Raw genomic sequence first — 21,335 nt, 5'->3', positions numbered from 1 at the left:
GGCTCAGTAGTTGTGGCTCGTGGGCTCTAGTGCGCAGGCTCAGTAACTGTGGCACACAGGCTTAGTTGGTCAGAGGCATGTGGGATCTTCCCGGACCAGGGATGGAACCTGTATCCCCTGCAGTGGCAGGTGGATTCTTAACCACCGCACCACCAGGGAAGTCCCCGGTGAACTTCTGAGGTGCAGAAAGGGGTCTGGGTAGGGAAAAAGAGATAAAAGATGTGGTGAGGTAGAGAGGAGAGGCGAGGGAGGGCATCTGACACGGGTATTATCTTCTCAGTTGTAATGGAAGCTGAGAGGCCTTCTGGATATCCAGAAAACCCAAGTCAAGCATCCTTGACCTTCCCCTTGAATACCTGAAAAAAAAGTCAGCCCCTGGGGAATTTTATAAAGAGCAGGAGGGTGGAGTGATCTGAAGCCAATGTGCACATCTAGGATTTAGGAGTCTTAGGAGCTTTCTTTATAGAGAAAGCTCTATAAAGCTTTCTTTATAATACTTATTTTATCCTTTGTGTGTTTTAAAGTTGTATGTATCAAGTAATCCTAAAATAAAGAGAAACAATATATGAAGTTTATAGACAGTGGTTTTGGATGAATTATGTAAGAGATGGGAATTTAAACAACTTCCTTTGTTGTAATTTCAGCTGTCTCTGTGACTTTCTTTTTTTTTTAAAATTTATTTATTTTATTTATTTATTTTTGGCTGCGTGTGGGCTTTCTCTAGTTGCGGTGAGCAGGGGCTACTCTTTGTTGTGGTGCACAGGCTTCTCGTTGTCGTGGCTTCTCTTGTTGTGGAGCACGGGCTCCAGGCACGCAGGCTTCAGTAGTTGTGGCTCATGGGCTCTAGAGCACAGGCTCAGTAGTTATGGCGCACGGGCCTAGTTGCTTCCAGGCATGTGGGATCTTCCCGGACCAGGGCTCGAACCCGTGTCCCCTGCATTGGCAGGCGGATTCTTAACCACTGTGCCACCAGGGAAGCCCTCTGTGACTTTCAAGAAGTCACTTTTATTTTTTTCCTCTTATTTTTCTCCCAGGATACGGGACTAGTGTTAATGACCCACCCTGGCAGGTCCTTCACCTTCATAATGAAATTGGAAAAAAAAAAAGGGCCACACCTAGTGGTGTGGCCTCACTAAGCCTAATGCAGCTGGGGTTTCCTGTGGTTCTGGGAACTAACAGAGAAGGTAATGTTATTTTTGACATCAGAGGAGTGACTGGCCAGAAACAAAAAGAACACAGCGTGTGTATGTGGGGTGGTGGGGGGTGTTAAGGGGATCAAGTAATCCAGAATAATCTCCATCGGCCCTTGGAACGCATCTTGACATTCTCATCTGGAAAGAGGTGGCTATGATCTGAGAATTTACTTCACGTTGGATCATGAAACTGGGCAGGGAAGATTCAACTGTGAAGAGGGTTCTCCAGCCCAGTCCCTTGAAAACACTTCTTTTCACTCCCTCTGTGCCAGCTATCCAGGAATTTGGCAGCTGAAGAGGAGTTTTCCAGGGCATAATTCAAAGGGAGGAAGGGGGAGGTAAACAGTGTATCAGTTTTTGGATTTTAATTTGGGTCTTTACAATTCGGTATTATGCAAATATATATATATTTATATATATATATATATATATATATATATATATATATATATATACATATTTTTCCCCCCTAAAATTTGCATTTGTCTTTCTGTGGTTTCCTGTGGCTTGAGTTGGTCTCCATGGATGTAAACCAGAGTGACAAACCAGGTGGAAGAGGATGAGGGAATCTGATCCTGTTCAGACTTGGGGATCTCCAGGATCTGGTTATGATGCTTGGATTTGTTTCTCGCCTACCAGGATCTGGATCTAAGGAAAAAAGTGAGTTTATCTTTTAAAATTGTTACATACTTATGTGGACTGCATGGGATGACTTTCATCCTAGAACTAAGGGCTAAATACATTTCCTCCTTTTTTTCTTCCCCTTCACTCTCAATTTTTATTACATCTTTCTTCTGGGAGCCATTAAAGTACTTTTGTTCAGAAGGCTTTTCTAGAGCTTTGCCTTGCATGTTCTACAGGGCCTTCCAACACTATGATAAGGACAAGAGCAGGACAGTTTAAAACTTAGTTGAGAAGAGGTAAGTCACAGAATTGCTGAAAGAGAGCAGATATACTCCCAAAGCATGGAGTGGGGCGGGGGAGTGCGGCGTGGGTAAAATTCCAGTTCTCAGACCCCACCTGGGGCAGGGCCTAAGAATCTGTAAACTCGGCAACTTAGCTGGGGCAAGCTGGCTTTGAGTCAGTGAACTAGTTCTTTTCCTTTCTTACAGATGAGAGAACTGAGGCTCATTGAGGGTAACTGCCTAAGACGCCGTGGTGAATTTGGGGAAGGGATGGGGACCACGGTGTGCCTTCCCTTGGAGCACACTGGGCACTGTTGTATGACACCCTCAGACCCCGTGGCCTGGTGTTAAATGAACAATGATGCCTTGTCAGTACTCAGTCCACATTCTTGCCAGAGTAATCCTTGCCTTCTTTTTCCTTTGCTCCCTCCCGACTCCCCTGCTTTCTTTGGGTACCCTGAACCACCATGCAAATAAACTTGTTTTTCTCAACATTTGTGCAAGTCTAGAGACATGAAACGCAAAGACTGCCTCGTCACCAGGCTGCCTTACCAGAGATCTGTATCTTGTTTATTCACTGAGAGAACAGATAGGTTGGAAATCATCAGCGCGGCTCTGGGATAGGTGGAGGGAGGAGGCGGCTTCTCAGCAGCCCGTGGCGCACCTCCAAGGCCCCAGGACAAGCTCGGAGCAGACAGTGGAGTTCAGGTTTGTGGCAGTGCGGTGGCAGCCAGACCTAGGACAGAGGCTTCCCCTTCACTTGTCATCCGGTCAGGCCACCCCAACTGGTGGCCAGATTGCTTAAAAGAGACTAAAACAGAAGGCACTTTGTGAGCCTGTAAGAAGCAGTTTACACAGCACGGTGTGCTTCTCCTCCTCAGCGGACCTTTTGGGGGCTTTGGTGGGTAAGAAAGAGTCACTTTCATGGGTAGGAAGCAACTTTATTGGGTGATTTACCCTTCTGTATCCAAACCCTATGCCTTGGGTAAGCTAAAGGACAGTCACCCTTGCATTCCAGAAATATGTTCGCCTCAACTCTGGCTAGGGTGCAAGGGTCCCGAGTGGTCCTGGTGGCTGGCTCAATCTCAGGCAATGATCAGCTCAGCTCAGTTTCTCTCCTACCCTCTGCCGTTCTGGATATTGCTTCCAAGGAATTGAATGTACCTTGACCTCTGGATATTGGCTGATCCTGGGCCCGCCAGTTACTCAATTCGGGATGACTATGAGGTGGAGGGCTGACCCCCCTTCCTGAACCAATTGGGCAGCCCTGGCCTGAGATAGTTCTCATGGATCCCAATTAGACTTGGCATCCTGCCAAGGGAAGTCACTCATCTGGTGCACGGAAGGGAAAGTGGTACACCATGTGCACCTCCCGTACATCCAACTTAAGGCTCTGCTTGGCCACTAATGGCGAAGCAGAGGAGACAGATGTCACGGCACATCATGCTGGGTGTCTTTAGAAGGCAAGAACACTAAGTGGCAGAGGAAGACTCTGGGGGTAAGGAGGACGTATCATTCTTAAAAAGCAAACTGTTTCCTTGGTACACATTTCCATATGGGATAAGCCCACACTACATATGGATAGAGAGATGTGCGGAGAACCACAGACACCCACACGCTCTGCGCGGGGCCTGCCTGAGGATTCCCTGTCACGGCCTTGCTTCCTCTGCCTCTGAGGTGACAGTTCCCAGTGTGCCAGGGAGAGGAGGGCTGTATAAACTGGGCCCCGACTGTTTGAGGCAACTGCCTTTTCCACTTACGTCAAACTCACAAGGCAGAATACATCCCAGAAAGCGCTTAAGTTTTGTGATGATTCACAGGCATCTGTGAGCAGTAGGTCCCCTGAACAAAGCTGTAATGAAAACCGCAACAGGAGCGCCCTCTTACTGACTCTCAGGCTTGAACCTGTGGCTCCAGATGCTTTGATTGCCATAAAACTAGCAAGAACATGGGAAAGGTCCAATTTAAAAGCCAGAATATATTTTGCTGAAAATATGAATATGTGTGTGCCTTCCAGAGACTGTGCTCCCTGAGGGAGACCCGCACAGTTCGTTAGGACATAAACAGGAACAAGAGGTAAGGAAGGGCTTCACTTAGTAGAAAACTAGCAGCATCGTTTGGCTCCCTGGGGCATCCCCCGGGGTCCTCATCAAGCAGCCTCTCTGTAGGGGGACGGGCGTGCCTGGTCAGCACAGCTATAACTCATCCATCATGGCAAGCAAATCATCGCCCTTGCTGGCACTCCGCCTTGGCTGGTCCAAGATCTCAAACTCCCCCATGATCCGAGCCAGCTCTTCGTTCGTCTGCTGGTCCTGTGAGAGAAATGAGAGGTGGAAGGGAATGAGGAGGATGTGTGGGCACCATGGCCTCTTTGTGCAGTTGGTAGTTAATTTTCCCACCACCGTGATGCATTTCAGTTCCTCACCTGTTTGTCAGAATAGGGACTACATTACGTGCCGATTAGAGAGGAGAAGGGAGGGCCTTTGAAGTTCAGTGTTATTATAAGATGAGGAGGGGAATAAGATTTGACTTGTGTAATCCCCTGCACACACCTGAGTAGCTTGGATGTTGATAACTTCATAGGATAACTCTTCTGGCCTGGTTAGCGCTGCCTGTCTGTACAAGATGGTAGAGAAATGGGTCAAAGGTTAGGGTTTTCTCCCTGCTAGTGTGGCAAACTGGCCCTTGATAATTTGGCAACCTATTTTTTCTGCCTCACCTTCTGCCCTTTCCATTCAACTTTCTACCCTGTCCCCAACCAGTGCACCCTACACTCCAAGAAGTCCTTTTATGTCTCTGTGCCTTTGCACATACTACTGCCAAGAACGTTTTCCCCCTTCCTCTGCTTGGCAAACTCCAAGACCCAGCTCAGTTGCCAACTCCTTCAATCCGCGGGTACAAAGGCAGTCGCCGTGTCCTCCACTGGAGTGTTTATGGCATGGCGCTCGAGTGACTTGTGCACGTGTTCATGCTCCTATGACACTGGGAGTGCCTGAGGACAGGTCCCAGGTTTTCCGCTCCATCTGTGGGTCCCCACACGTGCCACAGTACCTGCCACTTCAGTGGAGAGGGGAATAGAAGGCAACCCCCATCCCAAATATTTAGTTGCGAGGAGCATCACATGAGATAATGAAGGCAGAGGTGCTCTGTCAACTGTAAAGCACTGTGTCAGTCTCAGTGAATTGCCACCACTATTGGTTCTGGGGGAGACTGATCCCAAAGATATCATGCTCCGACCTCCTTCTGGTTTCTTAACAGTCTTTTGTTAACATGATTATCTTGACTTCCAATTCTCTCATTGAGTTGTGCTTTGCCAAATGAAACATTAGAACTATTTTTTGAATGAATCCACAAAGTTCAGGCTATTTAATACTGGTGGATTCTTCTTTAACTAGGTTATTGAGTTTGCTGGTATTTCATTTGTGATCTTTACATCTGTGTTTATAAGTGTCATTGGTTTATAACAGTCCTTTTTCGGTTCTTATCACACTTAGGGTTTTTATATAGGTCTCTAAAGAAACAGGCTGAAAACATACTCTTCCTCTTCATCAGTGGTGAAGAGATTCAACCGGAATCCTGGCTCAGGGCCACTGGGTTTCTTTATCTCCATGCCTCCTATCAGCCTGGCCAAGAGATTCAGCTCTTCTTTAGCAAGAGGGTTTGGAGCAATGCTTTCCTGCAGGAACAGTTTCATGATTTTTAGCCACATGAAGGTGATCACATTTTCTGCTGAGACCCCAGAGCCCCGGGGTGGTATTATAAAACAAGACAAAACGATAACAGTTTAAATTACTTCTGGGAAGGACCGGGTCCAAATGAAACATAGAAAACAGGCTTAACCAAGAGAGAAATAACCTGTGTCAGAAGCAGAGGGCCTCTAACAAGGCACAAACCAGAGATTCTCAAGATGAGGGGAGGGCCCCAGGGATCCCCATTCTCCTCAAACTACCTTCCTCCTTGAAGGAGAAGAACCGTTGCTTCTCCTTCAGGCAATCTAGTTCCCCCAGCCTTTACAAGTAGCCTGGCTGGAGGCTCCAGGTCCAAGGGCACTCATTCCACGGGAGCGACCACTCTGCGCTCAGGTGGTGACCGTGAACAACCCCTCCCCCCGTCCCCCCACCGAATCCCTTCCGTCCTGTGGCTCCCACTCTCACTGCCTGGTCCCACTGCAGCCTTCCCCCCTCCTCCTAACCGGCTCTCTCTAACCCAGCCTTCCCCTGCTTTGCCTCTTGAATCAGGCCCCATGTCCCTGCCCAGGAGAATCTCTGGCCTCTGCTGCTATCGTGTTATGATCTAGCTATGTGGGAGAGACGCTGCCTCCCTGCTGCTTCCCCCAACACTATGCCTCTGGGTGCCTTTGCTCATACTGTCACCTGGGTTTGTATGCCTATTTCTCCCTTTGGGCTATTTAGTATCTTCTTCACTCTACAGCCTCGCTTGAATGTTGCCTCTGCTGAAAAGCCTTCTTGTTCCCTGTCTCCCGCTCCCACCCCCCTGGACAGGACATGCGTTCTGACACAGCTCTTTACTCAGAATGCTCAGCGAGTGTCTTCCGCCGTGTTGTAGTTATTTGTTCCATCACTGTCTTTATAAGCCCCTTCAGGATGGGACCACATCTAAGCCAGCTCTGTCCTGGGAACCCAGCCCATAGACGTAGTTCAGTAAATGTTTACAGAATAACTGAATATTCCATGATTTGTCCTATAGCTAGCTGGTAGCTAGTTCAGTGAAAATTTGTACAACAGAATTCAGAGGACCAAAAACCCCATTTTGAACTTAGCTTCCACATCATTACACAGGGAAGCATTGAAAAGGGATGTCTGAAGGACCAGAATACACACAAGTGCTAAACTAGCAACCACGGACCTCGTAGCACTGGTACGATGCTATTTCACATGTCCTGGTGTGTGGTTCCTGCTTAATTATGGTGGTGGAGCCAAGCTTAAAATTACCTAATTAGTCAGATCACTGGAAGTCTCCATGAGAAACTCTAATTAAAAACCTGTGTGATGGGGACTTCCCTGGTGGCACAGTGGTTAAGAATCCGCCTGCCAATGCAGGGGACACGGGTTCGAGCCCTGGTCCGGGAAGATCCCACATGTCACAGAGCAACTAAGCCCATGCACCACAACTACTGAGCCTGCGCTCTAGAGCCCGCGAGCCGCAACTACTGAGCCCACATGCCGCAACTACTGAAGCCCGCGTGCCTAGAGCCCGTGCTCCATAACAAGAGAAGCCACCGCAATGAGAAGCCCGTGCGCCTCAATGAAGAATAGCCCCCGCTCGCTGCAACTAGAGAAAGCCCGCGCACAGCAACGAAGACCCAACGCAGCCAAAAATAAATAAATAAATAAATAAATAAAATTAAAAACCAAAAAACCTGTGCACTGGTAAGGCGGAATGGAGAAGATTGCAAACAATGAGGGAAATGTTGGCCAGCTCTGAAATCTAGAGATCCCACCCTCTCCCCGTCCAGACTCTTGTATCTAGAAATAAGCTATGAAGATAAACAAGGGAGGCAGAAGCTCACCTGTGTCTGTGCAGCTAAGTTCTCTGATGCTCCAGACATATGGGTTTCCACGGGCCGGTTCACACTGTACCTGGTGGCAACAGAAAACCATGAAAACATTGTCCAGGCCTTTTACCCTGACTTCCTTCTAACTCAATTAGTGCATAGTTTTTATTTTGAGGCATTGAAAAGTGTCCAGAAAGGTGCTGGGAATACAGAATGCAACTAAGTGGGTGTCAGCCACTCAAATTTTGCTTCTTCCCCAAACAAAATATCTGGGAAGCTGTGTGGAAATTTTTTCTCTGGCAAAGTAATGTGTATCACTGAAAAAAACGTGATAGGTACATGAAGGCCAGGCACTGTCGGATCGCCACTGCAACAAAGGTTTTGGCTAGTTCTCTTGCATGGCTATTTAAAATTATTTATCTTTCCAACTTGCTAAGTTACCTTATGTTGGGAAATCTGAGGTGCCCTTTGGAAACGTCGGGGCTCTGCATGCCGTGTATCTAAGGGGAAATTCCTCCAATTGTCAGCAGGGATTTTTCATAGCAGAAGTCAAGCTGGTTTTTTAAGTGAAGGGACCTCCGTTGGACTTGAATTCATTTGGGGAAGGAAGAATTTGCTTACATATTAGTTCCCAGTTTCAGGACTCGGTCTCCATAGAGTTCAAAAGACCCTTCTTTGGGGGCAGCGACATAGCTCCCGCCGTGCTTGAATTCTGCCTTCCTCACTTCTTCGCCTTTGTTGTTGAATGTTCTACAATACAAAGTAGGACATGATGACGTGTTCTCCAAGCTTGGAGAGTCCCGGAGGCTTCTTTATTCTTGGTACTATGGGACCAAAGGGAATTCATGCACTGCTTCAAGATAAAGATGCTGGTTGATGTAATGATAGTAATATAATAATAATAATAATAATATTTATTGAGTACATGTTATGTGCCGGGTGCTGTGTAGCACTTTGGAGCATTACAGTATTATCTTATTCATCTCACAGTAAACATTCAGTAGATGAGGAGATAAATCCTGGAGAACTGGGTGGTTTGCTTCAAGTGTTTGCGAGGTGACAAGCTGGGATTAAACCTCCCCTCCTCACTGCTGTGCTTAACTGAAGAAAAGGAGGGGCCCCAGCAGGGCTGCACTCTACGTGGTAGCCCACATACTGGTTTCCCAGCACCCCAAACATTGGTCTGACAATTACTGTTGAGAATTCACCTGATGAGTCCGGGAACTTTGGTTCCCCAGGGAAGAGGCCCAGACACTGGCAACACAAAGCGACCGTTGGAATTCTGAACTTTGTCCTTTAGAAATATGGACACCTGGAAAAAAAAATACTTATTGTCATTTTTCTTGGTCTATTTACATAGACATATGCATTCTGAGGATGGAAAGTGTGTAATGGCTTAAGAATGCTACCTAAGAGAGAAAAACTCACTGTAACTAACACCTGCAGAGGTGTAGTGTTTTTACATGGAACTTCTTTGGCGCCACACATCAAATCTTCCAGGTGAGTAGTGCTACCCCTGCCTTAAAGGAGGAGGCTGAGTTTCACAGAGGGAAATGACTTGCCCAAAGAGAACAGGAAGAGACAGGACCAGGATTCAAAGCCAAGGTTGGCTCCAAATTCCACACCCATTCCTTGGTTCCTTGCAAGCTTTCCATACAGCTGTGAGGCTTGAGCTATAAGAACCTCATTATCTCCGTTTTACAGATGAGGAATTGGTGGCTCAGAGGTTAAGACACTTCCTCTAGGCCAGCCAGCTCATAAGGGGCAGGGCTGAGGATTCAAACCCTTGTGTTTCTGACTCCAAGCTCTCAGCTACGTGCTGGACTGGTGGATCCAAGCTGGCATTAGAGTCTGAAGGTCTTCTCTGTGCCTGAAAATCCTACATGATGCTTACTTCTACTCCTTGCTTCGTGCGCTCTGTATTCAGGTCTTGGGCAGGTTTAATCCCATCAAGATTGTAGCAGTTAATCAATTTTATTGGGGAGTTCCCTGGCTGTCCAGTGGTTAGGACTCGGTGCTTTCACTGCTGTGGCCTGGGTTCAATCCCTGGTCGGGGAACTAAGATCCCGCAAGCTGCGCAGCACCACCAAAAAAAAAAAAAAAAATCAGTTTTATTGGAGCTTAGCTTCCTCATCTGTAAAGTGAGATACATTTTTTTTTTCATACTGTGGCCCTTTTTTTAAAAAAAATTTTTATGTATTATTTATTTATTTATGGCTGTGTTGGGTCTTCGTTTCTGTGCGAGGGCTTTCTCTAGTTGCGGCAAGCGGGGGCCACTCTTCATTGCGATGTGCGGGCCTCTCACTATCGCGGCCTCTGTTGTTGCGGAGCACAGGCTCCAGACGCGCAGGCTCAGTAGTTGTGGCTCACGGGCCTAGTTGCTCCGCGGCATGTGGGATGTTCCCAGACCAGGGCTCGAACCCGTGTCTCCTGCATTGGCAGGCAGATTCTCAACCACTGCGCCACCAGGGAAGCCCAAGTGAGATATGTTTGAAGGTCACTTGAAACTCTAAAATTCTACAAGATTACATTAGTAATATCATCAAGAGTAAGCATCTGTTGCATGCAAGGCAGTGAAAGTGCCAAGTGGTAAGGATTTGTATGCTGGCAGTTTGGCCTGCTGATGTTAGACTGCCCAGGCTCACACCTCAGCTGGGCCTCTCCTTGGCTCTGGGGTTTTTGGTAAGTTACACCACCTTTCTCTTTGGTAAACTGGGGATAAAAACAGAACCTATTCAATGGGGTAGTTGACCAATATGTCAGATAATGAACAAAAAGCGCTTATCACAGAGCCTGACACATAGGAAGTGCTCAATAAGAGATAACTAATATTCTCAGTATCACAGTCTAATTGGGCACAGGACACAGCATAGAATGGAAAAATGACGACACTATAAAACACGATATGCTGAATGGAATATGCAGATGAGTCCACTGAGGAGAATGACCACAGGCAGAGGGGGTGGGTAGGTGCGACTGCGGGTTTGGAGCTGGGCCTGGAGGAGGAAGGTGGGTGTGAAGACACTTCAGAAGCTGAGATGGGCAGGCACAAGGCATGTTTCGGGGAAAATGTGCACACTGGGTTGGTTGGAGGGTTTGGCTTTAAGAAATTTTTAACCTTGAGATTCTGTGACCAAGGGATATGAATATAAGCATGGAGAAAGAAAATTTTGAGAGAGAAGTGAGACCATATGTAGGTACTGGACTCTCTGTTAGCTAATTCTAACAGGGTTGACTATGTCATAGATCTGAAATGTACAAATTTAAGTCAAGTGTGTGTTTGACCTGAGAATCTGTCCTTGGCTGGATGGGACTTTTGGGTCTGCCTGCTTGCCCAGCCCCTCTGCTGGCCCTCAGCTGTAGGTGTGACTCTCCCGTGCCCTGTTCCTCTCACTCCACCCTTTTTATTCCGAGCTGATCTCATCTACACCCACACGCCAGTATTCACCTCTGCGCTGATGGCTCCCAGACCTGGAGCTTCCACTCAGTCTTCCTCCCTGGGCATCAGACCCATCTACCCATTGCCTATTAAACGTATCCACCTATGGGTTCCATGGGATGCACCTCCAATTCAGAACAGGGCTCAAGCTGTCTTCCCTAACCTGATCCCAGTGAATGACACCATCAGGTCACCAAGTCAGCAGTCTGAGTCCCCTGCCCACCACCTTCCCATGGCCCTTCAGTCGCCAAGCCCTGCCCACCTGGTGATCACTTCTGTGTCTGGCCCCTCCGCTCTACCCTGCTCCCTAGTGCAGACCTTCATCACCTCTAGCCTGGCCACTGCAGAGCCTCCACACTGGTCTCCCTGCCTCCGCTCTCATCTGTGTTTCATCCATCCTCCACTTTGCTGTTAGAGAGACTCTTCTAAACTCCTATCTGACCATGTCCCTCTCCTGCTTCACTGGCTCTCTGCTGCCTGGCAGATAATGTCCAGTTGACCCTTGTTCCTCTCTGCAGCCACGTTCCTCCCTGAACCCTGTGTTCTCGCCATACTCGATTGCTTGCAGCCTTCTGGCCCCCTGCACCAGTTACACCAGGTGGTTACATGCCTGTGCCTTTACTGAGATGGTGTCCTCTTAAACCCTCCTCCTGTTTTCCCATGGTCCTGGTGAAAACCTATTTCTTTTCTTTCTTTCTTTCTTTTTTTTGGCCGCACCACATGGCTTGTGGGATCTTAGTTCCCCGACCAGGGTTCAAACCCGGGCCCCCTGCAGTGGAAGCATGGAGTCTTAACCATTGGACCGCCAGGGCCCCCAAACCTATTTCTTTTAAAAGCTGTTGGATCCTCTATGAAGACTCCCTGATGCTCTTGGGTAGAGGTGGCCATGGCCCACGTTGTGTCCTGTCTCTTCACACTCTTCTGGGTCAGAACCAAACATACATAAGGTACTTAGTGCACTTTCCCTTCTCTGATGAGGTCCTGAAGGCAGGAGCCACGTTTCCCATGGAAAGAGGGGATGAAGGTCACGGAGCTGTGGGGCTGGAGTGCTGGGTGAGACATCTCCATGAGCACCCACATTCCACAGGATGATGGTAGGAGTCAGGTGGCCCGGAGGAAGTGAGCCAGGGACGTAAATGCTTGGTGAATGTGGGTGAGTGACTTGGCAGTCGGTTTCAGCAGTGAGGGATGAGTGCAGGGCTTTGGATGGTGTAATGGTTGCTGGACTGGCCTTACAAGAGGAGGGCTAAGTTTGTGAGGGCAGGAAAATAATGATCGGAAGGTGAGGGGGAAGCTGGCCGAATGCTGACTCTGCTTCTCACATCCTGCCTGTGGATGAGGGAGAATGACCGGCCTCCTTCAGGTGGCCAGAAGACTTCACATACCGTCTCTCTGCTGTATGCTGAGGATTCCCACATTTACGTCTCCAGCTTGGCGCTCTCCTCTGAGCTCCAGGATTAGGTATTCAACTACCTACTTGACTCTGCTACTTGGAGAGCAAATCCAATTTAAATAGAATCGATTATTTTTTCTACTCAAATACACTTCCCTTCAGTCCTTCCCCCACTCAGAAAATGGCACCAGCCACTTAGGAGTTTTTCTTTCTTCTTCTTTCCCTCATTCCCCACATCCAATCTCTTAGTAAATCTTACTGGCCCTGCCCTAGAGGTATATTCCATATGTGTCTCCACTGCTAGCACCTAATCCAAGTGCTTTCATTTTTACCTAGATTTTGTAACTGCTATCCTACCTCTACCCTTGTCCCATTTAATTCATCTTCCAGATACAAATCATGTTGCCACTCACCTTAAGATGCTCCAGATCTTTGCTTTACTCTTAGAATAAACTCCTTTACTAGGGTCTAAAGCTAAGTCAACTGGTAGGTAGGTACCAGTTTATTCATGACTGGCATCTTTTCTGATTAGTTAGTGCCCATGCTGCACAGGTGGTTAACTTTATTTTAAATATCACCCCTGCCTAGATATGCTCCATCCTCACTGGCTTTCGCTCTGTCCAAGGAGCACATCACGCTTTTTCCCACCTAATGGCGTTTGAACTAGCTGTCCCTTCAGGTTAGATGCTCTCCCCTGAGATCTTTGTTATTACACTCTCAACTGAAATATCTGTCCTCAGAAAGGCTATCCTTGCCTCTATCGTCTAAGGATGTACTGTCCGGTATGGTAGCTACTAGTTAAGCATGACTATTTAAATTAAATCAATAATTCAGTTTCTCTGTCGAACTACCCATATTTCAAGTTCTCAACAACCACATGTGGCTAGTGGCTCTCATATTGGACAGCACAGACACAGACTATTTCCATCACCGACAGGAAGCTCTGTTGGACAGTGCTGGTCTAAGGCAACATCCTGTCCCAGTTGCCTTCTATAACTTTACTGTATATGGCCACCTTCCTAAGGGTTATCAGAGCCATAACACGACTTACGTGTCCTCCTTGTCTCTCCCTACTAGCACGGAACCTCCTCAGGGCAGGGCCTCTGCCTTCTTCACTTCTATATCTCAGGACTGAAAACTGCCTGGTGTAGAGTAGGCACTCAATACATATTTGTTAGACTGACTAGTTTCCCAGGGATGAACTATTTCCCAGTGGAGTGGATAATGGAGTGGAGGTGTAAGGACCATGCTGTGAAGAGGCGAAGATGGAGGTTATGTTTTCCAACAGCTGGAACAGCGGGAGCACAGGAAGAAAGTCCCTGATAGAAGATGCACGTGTGGGAAGGAGCATTCGGAAGAGGGCCCACCTTTTAGGAGGCAACTCTGGAGGGGCTCTGGAGAGCTGAAGGGGGTTGGGACTTGAGATGGTTATACGTAACTGCTCAGGACTCCAAATGGAATCGGTCTTCGTGCAGCCTCTGCAGCCTGGGGCACAGGTCAGGCCTTGACCATACTAAGGCCACTTCACGTTGTTTTGTGATATCACGGAAAGCTTTGGACATTAGGATGAGGAGTCTTGCATTTGCTTTGGTTAAACAATGAGCAAGGGAGTTTTCAGAGCTGTGTTTTCTTGATTTAGTTAGTTTTGCTAACAAATCTAAAATCCATGAAGATTGTTTTGAACACGGAGAGAATCTGTATAGGCAATCATAAATTGCAGCTGAGCAGAAATACCATTAAAGACCAAATTTGGAAAAGCAGCCAGCTGTTACAGATCGGTGGCTGAGTAATGTCAGGATATGTGATTCCTATTTCTCTTGATGAACATTCTGATGTTTCACTGCCTGCCCATTTAGCAATTAAAGCTTAATATATTTTGTGGTTTAATATATTTTAATGATTTTGTTATAGACTTATTATTAGGAAAGTCTTTTTATCATAATGAATTTTATCTTGCCAGAATTAAGAAATCAATATGGCTGCTTATATTACTACAATCCATAAAATAATGTCCAAATATGCAGTCTTGACAACCATATGATGCAGAGTTTTCAATATTTTAAAGCAATGCAAAACTTAATCTTATTTGTACTTTCATATTTTTAATTTTAATTGATGACTATTAGAGATCTTAATTTATATTGATGTTATTATTGCTCCATCCATAGCAAATGAAATTATTCATAGGGGTTAAAAATAAAATTGGCCTCAGCGTTGAAATCTATTTGTCTTTCCCTGTCCATAGGAGGGAAATAACAATCAGGTCCTAAGCATATTCTATTTCTTTTTTTGTTTGAATTTTATTTTGTGAATATGTTACACATGCACATGTACAAAATTTAAAAGGTTCAAAGGGTGGGAATTCCCTGGCGGTCCAGTGGTTAGAACTCTGTGCTTCCAATGCAGGGGGCACAGGTTCGATCCCTGGTCGGGGAACTAAGATCCCACAAGCCGTGTGGCACGGCCAAAAAAAAAAAAGAAAAAAGGTTCAAAGGGTACACAAGGGAAAGTCAGTCTCTCTTGTATCCCTATCCTCCATGCAGTTCCCCACTCCCAGGAGCCAACCACTGTGACCAGTTTCCTGTACATCCTTCCAGAAGCATTCTATAGTGTAGACATATAGATACAAGCAAATACATATATGTTACATGTGATGGTTCACTAAATCCTCCTGAAAAACCCTAAATTAGGTACTGTCATTTCCATTTTTCAGATGACAAAACTAAGGCGCCAGGGAAGTAATTTGCCCAAGGTCACGGAGCTGTGCTGTAGGTGGGATTCAAGCACAGGAGTGCCTGACTCCAGAGCCTGGGCTCATTTTGCTGTATCACCCACCCTCCCATACCAGTGTGTTAAATTCTGGGAAGGAACAAAGTCCTGTGCAAGAGAGACAGGCCCCAAATTCAGAAGCTCAGAAATGTGTTTTTCAAAGTTAGCGTGTAGAGCTGTCTGGAGGAGGCAGGGTCCACTGGGAGGCAAGAGCCAACAAGAAGTATGAAGGCCTGAGCTGGGCTGGTGGCGACAGGAACGGAAAGGAGGGCGTGGAGAGTGAAAAGGCAGACTTGATGGGCCTTAGAAGCAATTAGAAGATCAGAGAAGGGAAATCAAAGGTGTGACGCTCTGGTTCTGAGCCGAGTGGCCAAGGGATGATGGCGCCCTGAAAAGAAACCAGGAAGTTGGGCAGGACTTGAATTGTGGAGACTAGTTTAGCTGCAGACGTTAGGTTGTGGGCGTGGGGGAGTGCCTCAGCAAAGAGGTGGAGATGTGGGTCTGGACGGCAGGGCTGGGGCAAGGGTTGGGTAGAGGTTAGATGCAGCAGTAATAGGTGGAAGGGTCAGTCGGCAGCCAAAGTGGGGAGGAAAGCGATTCCTCACGAGCAGGGGGTGGGTAGAGGCAGAAGGCGGAAGGTTTGGAGACAGGAGGAGGGGGAGGAAAGAGTGAAAGGCAGAGAGATGGGAGAGGTAAGGGAAGGCCAGGACGGTATGGTGCCAGGAAACTCCATGGAAGGCGACAGTTTCATGGAGAGGAGGGCAGCCTCCTGACAGCTCAGACACTGGAGAAGTCAAGATGATAAAGGCTCGAGAAAAGGTTTTGGAATTGAGATCAGGCTGGTGGCCTGGAACAGCAAGGGAAGAAGCCATATTTTAAAGAAACACATAAGGTAACTGGGAGGGAATGGTGGCATCACCGTCTTCCTTGGTCCATTGAAAAACTGCTGAGATTTGTTATGAGAAAATTTATCATCATGGAGCCAAACACCGAGGATATTGCTAACTGGGCAGAATCCCAGCCTTGTCTGCCCTGAACACTTGCACCCTGTCTCCCCAGGACAGCAGCGGCAGGGTGCCCCCCGGCCGCCCACTCACTCACCCTGATGTGCAGGTCCTGGAAGAAGATGAGGAGCGTCTGCCGGATCAGCTGGAACTCCCCCGCAGAGAGACCCCCGTATGTCTGCGGAGGCAAAGCAGATAGAGGTGTTCCACTTTCAGAAGTGAGATGGAAGGTGCAGACAGGCAGGGGTGGGTGGGTGCCCAGGGATGGGAGCCAGAGAGCAAGGAGAGGACTCAGCTGCTGGGCAGGAGGGGCAGGAGGGGCAAGAGGGCCAGCACTGCACCCTCGCCTGAGGGACAAGCCCCACGGTGGCACACCGAGCGGGGTGCACTTTACCTGCCCTGTTCCCCACGATTCTATAGGACATCCACCACCAACTCCCTTTCAGAAAAGTTAGGAGAGAACAGCTATGCTCTGTATCATTGCTTCCCCAGTTATGAAGGCAACAGTGAGAGGGTATAAGATGCTAATGTCTCTTGTGTTTCCAAAACAGATACCTGGAGATTTTGAGAGTTTTCTGGGAGAGGCAGGTTTTGTCATTCCTCACCCTGTTCTCTTTGTCATAGAATCTGCCTGTTCTTAACAGAGGAATGAGAACGAGTATTGGGGCTGAGAGGTGATAAACTGACAATACGCTTACTTCAGTCAGCTGCTGGAAAGTCTCATCCACTTGATGCAGGATGGTTGGGGAGTCTTGGATGAATCCCTTGATGGCATCCAAATGATTGAAAGTGACCAGCAACACATCCTTGGGACGAGGACACAGCAATACTTGATATTTGAAAGCCATTGTCATCAGGTCATAGAGCTGCCAACCCATACATGAATAAAAGAAATAGGACCATAAAGGCAGACATCAGAACCTCAAACAATGATTCAGTCGGCACTTACCGGAAACCAATTCTGGGCTTATCATGCAGCTCAGTGACCATATCTAGTCATCACTCAAAGCAAGACACTGTTGAGAGTAAACGGGGGTGATAGTAATAATTAAGCTGGGACAACAGGAGTAAACCAGGATATTCCTGGGCAAACCAGGATTTCTGGCCAGCTTACATGTATTGTTGATGGAATACACATGAAACAGTACGGGCAGCTGGGGGGCCCTGGACAGGGTGCTGGACGTGGAGAATGAAAACCCAAATTCAAGCCCTCCTTGCTGCTGACTTGTTGGATGGCCCTGGCCAAGTCTCTTCGCCTCTCTGAGCCTGAGTTTTCTCATGTGTAAAAAATATTCCTGGGACTCCCCTGGTGGTCCAGTGATTAAGAATCCTCCTTCCAATGCAGGGGACATGGGTTTGATCCCTGGTTGGGGAACTAAGATCCCACATGCCACGGGGCAACTAAGCCTGCATGCCAAATCTACTGAGTCTGTGCACTCTAGAGCCCACGTGCCACAACTAGAGAGCCCGTGTGCCACAACTATTGAGCCTGCATGCTCTGGAGCCCACACGTCACAACTAGAGAGCCCGTGCGCCGCAACTACTGAGCCTGTGTGCCGCAACTACTGAGCCTGTGCGCTCTGGAGCCCGTGCGTCACAACTAGAGAGCCCATGTGCTGCAACTACTGAGCCCGTGTGCTCTGGAGCCTGCACGCCGCAACCAGAGAGCCCGGGCACTGCAACTACTGAGCCCGCACGCTCTGGAGCCTGCGCACCGCAACTGCTGAGTTCGTGCGCTCTAGAGCCCGAGTGCCACAACTAGAGAGAAGCCCGCGTGCTGCAACGAAGATCCTACATGCTGCAACTAAGACCCGACACAGCCAAATAAATAAATAAATCTTAAAAAAAAAATACTCCCTAATTTCCCAACATTGCAGAACGGCTGAGAGGAGTAAATGAGAAAACACATGTGAAAGTGGCAAGAATGAAGTTCCACGACTGTATGAGATGAAAAATGAAACTTAGTAAGAGATCAACAAGCCCCAAGTATGGTATGACCACCCATGAAGATCAGAGGTGAGACACTGGTGAGGACCAAAGTGGTCCCCATAGGCTTTGTGGAAGAACTGGGCCTGCTACAGACTCAAGGCAAGGTTCCAGCTGGCTGAGGGAGGGGAAAGGCATTCTGGTGGAGGGGAACAGCATGCGTGAGGGTCTGGAGGCAGCCATAGCCGTGCTCTTTTCCTGGGAGAAAGGGTAGAGCAGCCTGACTGGAGGGGATGGTTTGTGTTCGGGGTGGTGGGAAATGAAGGTGGGTACGGCAAGGTTGGAGTATTAGAGGTTTTAGAAAGATGGACAAGATAATTTAGACTAGATGTGGTAGGAATTAGGGGGCTACTGAAATGCTCTGTGCTCATGTGATAAAAGTAGTGATTAAGTGAGATTGGTGACTCTGGCCATGATGAGATGCGAGAGAAGGGAGAGACTGGAGTGGGGAGGATTAGCTGGTGCCTGGCTTCTAAGAGGGTGGCAGTAACATCGACTGATTGTATGAGTGAAAGAAATTTTGTTGGAGTGACCCAGACGGAAGGCCTGGAATAAAGCTGGTGGGGATGGATAAGGAAGGGAAAAGAAGAGCACGTGACACTCAGGAGGAAAGCTGTCAGTACATGGTGCCTGCCTGACTGGATTCGGGAGGCGATCTGAGGGCTGTCCAAAAGGACCACAGCATTTCCAACTTAGTGCCTGGGAGATACACGATGCTACAATGGAGGCAGGGGAGTTTGGGAGAGAAGGCATGGACACATCTGAGGTGGGCTTGGGAATTAAACTACAGCCACCTGAGAGCTGTGCAAGCACGTGGATATGCATGGCCTCAACTGATCCCCTTTAATTTCACAAGAACTCTACGAGGTACGTATTATCCCAAGTTTAAAAATGAAGAAGCTTGCCTAATTTCACATAGCTGGTACTTAGTAGTAGGGTGAGATTTGAAACTAAAGACGGTCGGATCCTGAAGCACGTGCTAGAACCCTCTACACGATCCCCTTTCTCCAACATGCAGATAAACATCTCGCTTAGAAAGTGGCATACAGCAGGAGCAGCCTGGTGTGTGTGTGTGTGTGTGTGTGTGTGTGTGTGTGTGTGCGTGCACACATGCAGGTGTGTCTGATACTAGAGATGTAGATTTAAGACTCTCCACCATCATCATCAAACATTAAGTACCTGGGACACCCCTGGTGGTGCACTGGTTAAGAATCCACCTGCCAATGCAGGGGACATGGGTTTGATCCCTGGTCCAGGAAGATCCCACATGCCGCGGACCAGCTAAGACCGTGGGCCACAACTACTGAAGCCTGTGTGCCTAGAGCCCATGCTCTGCAACAAGAGAAGCCACCGCAGTGAGAAGCCTGCACACCGCAACGAAGAGGAGCCCCCCCTCGCCGCATCTAGAGAAAGCCCGCACGCAGCAATGAAGACCCAATGCAGCCATAAACAAACAAATAAATAAATAAATAAATTTATAAAAAACAAAAAACATTAAGTACCTGTTGTGTACAGGGCACTGTGCTAGGAATAAAGGATAAAAACAGGTATAGGATGAAGAAATGAAAGTTCAGGTGAAAGAGTTATTCAGTCAATTGCATCTCAGAGCTATTGGTAGAAAGAAGACTTGAACCCAGGTTTTTTTATTCCAAGTTCTGTGTCCTTTCTCAGTGGAAACCTAAACTTTCTTAAAGGCAGAGGGAGAGGAACAAGCAGAGAAGAGAAGATATCGAACATTTATCGAACATCTATGTGCCAGGCCTTCTTGTGTCATTATACCTATGTTTCTCACTTAATCTTCCCACTAACAGATGAAGTAGCTGTTATTATCCCCATTTTATAGATGAGAAAATGGAGGCTCAGGGAAAGAAAGTAACTTTCTAAAGGTAAGTGGCAGAAGGTAAGAGGGCATAGTTAAAGGCAGTCTGTCTCTCTGAGGTTTCCAGGTACCAGCAATGAGACAGTGTTGATTTTTGCACACCTGGTACCCACTGTCAGTCCTCATGATTTATAAAAATTCACATAATGAAGGGACTTGAAAAGGAATTATTATTATCATTATTTTAAAAACTAACTGAAGTCCATGTATTATTCAGATTTTATTAGTTTACCCTAATGTCTTATTTCTGTTCCAGGATAGCACATTATATTTAGTCATCATGTCTCCTTAGGCTCCTTTTGGCTGTGACAGTTTCTCTGGCTTCCCTTGTTTTTGGTGGCCTTGACAGCTTTGACGACTGGTCAGGTATTTTGTAACATGACCCCCGAATGGTATTTGTCTGATGTTTTTTTCATGATCAGCCTGGGGTTGTGGGTTTTTGGGAGTAAGATCACAGAGACAAAGTGTTATCCTCATCACATCGTATCAGGGTACCACCACATGGCTTATCACTGTTGACGTTATCACCTGGTTGAGGTAATATTTGCCATGTTTTTCCACTGACAAGTTAGCTGTTTCCCTCCTCCTTTCCATACTGTCTTCTTTGGAAGGAAGTCACCAAGGGCAGCCACATTCAAGCAGTGGGGAGTTATGCTCTCTATGCCTGAGGGCAGAGTATCTATATAAGTGTTTGGAATTCTTATGAACAGGAGATTTATCTATTCTCTGCCACTATTTATTTGGAATTATTCCTTTTAAAATCAGAGTACCCTAAAAATTGGTTTTGCAAAGAAACAGATATGTATATATTATAAATATTGGGTTGGCCAAAAAGTTCATTTGGGTTTTTCCGTAACATCTTACGGAAAAACCCAAACGAATGTTTTGGCCAACCCAATAAAGACTGAGCAGTTTTGAATTTGCTTTTAAAAAAAAATGCCTGGTTTGCAGAGCTGAGCTTTGTTAAGGAAGAAGCAGAATTAAAGCTTTTAGGGTTGGGTGCTTGTATTGGGTTAAGGTGTTCCTAAACATGGACATGCAAATCAGCACACTCTTTGGGTGACATAATGGAATAAACAACACAGGGGTTGGTGCAGATGACTTCTGAGGTCCTTCCCAACTTGAAACTCAAGAATAACCCATGTTTACATGTGCGTGTCTTTTGCCAGGCACCACTGCATACGTCATCTCATTTGACTCCAGTCTGTGATCATCCACAAGAAATGCAGCCCAGGGGACAGAGGCAGCTGTC

General features: G+C 47.2%; 1 protein-coding gene and 1 long non-coding RNA gene across 7 annotated transcripts in view; one reads left to right on the top strand and one right to left on the bottom strand.

Annotated features, from left to right (window-relative positions):
- Positions 1-1,612: 1,612 nt before the first annotated feature.
- LOC309641955 lies at positions 1,613-21,322 on the top strand. The gene is made up of 4 exons (XR_014252877.1): positions 1,613-1,853; positions 8,974-9,113; positions 20,016-20,449; positions 21,253-21,322. It is a non-coding gene; the product is annotated as an uncharacterized lncRNA (long non-coding RNA).
- The window catches only part of OSCP1 (organic solute carrier partner 1), a 33,029-nt gene continuing 14,712 nt past the window's right edge, over positions 3,019-21,335 (bottom strand). For 5 of the 6 annotated variants that reach the window (XM_082422256.1, XM_082422257.1, XM_082422252.1 and 2 more), the window contains 8 exons: positions 16,917-17,084; positions 16,316-16,396; positions 8,822-8,925; positions 8,235-8,363; positions 7,629-7,698; positions 5,635-5,774; positions 4,651-4,714; positions 3,019-4,410 (listed from right to left, as the gene is read on the bottom strand). In XM_082422256.1, coding sequence (XP_082278382.1) covers positions 4,294-4,410; positions 4,651-4,714; positions 5,635-5,774; positions 7,629-7,698; positions 8,235-8,363; positions 8,822-8,925; positions 16,316-16,396; positions 16,917-17,084 — 873 coding nt within the window. In that variant the 3' untranslated portion in view covers positions 3,019-4,293. The remainder of the gene's footprint in view (positions 4,411-4,650; positions 4,715-5,634; positions 5,775-7,628; positions 7,699-8,234; positions 8,364-8,821; positions 8,926-16,315; positions 16,397-16,916; positions 17,085-21,335) is intronic. The other variant, XM_082422254.1, reaches the window with a different exon arrangement.

The sequence above is a fragment of the Balaenoptera physalus genome (assembly GCF_965194825.1).
Source record: "Balaenoptera physalus genome assembly, chromosome: 1".
In the NCBI taxonomy this organism is placed as follows: domain Eukaryota; kingdom Metazoa; phylum Chordata; class Mammalia; order Artiodactyla; family Balaenopteridae; genus Balaenoptera; species Balaenoptera physalus.
The sequence above is the reverse complement of the archived record's forward strand: the minus strand, read 5'-3'. Positions and strand labels throughout refer to the sequence as shown.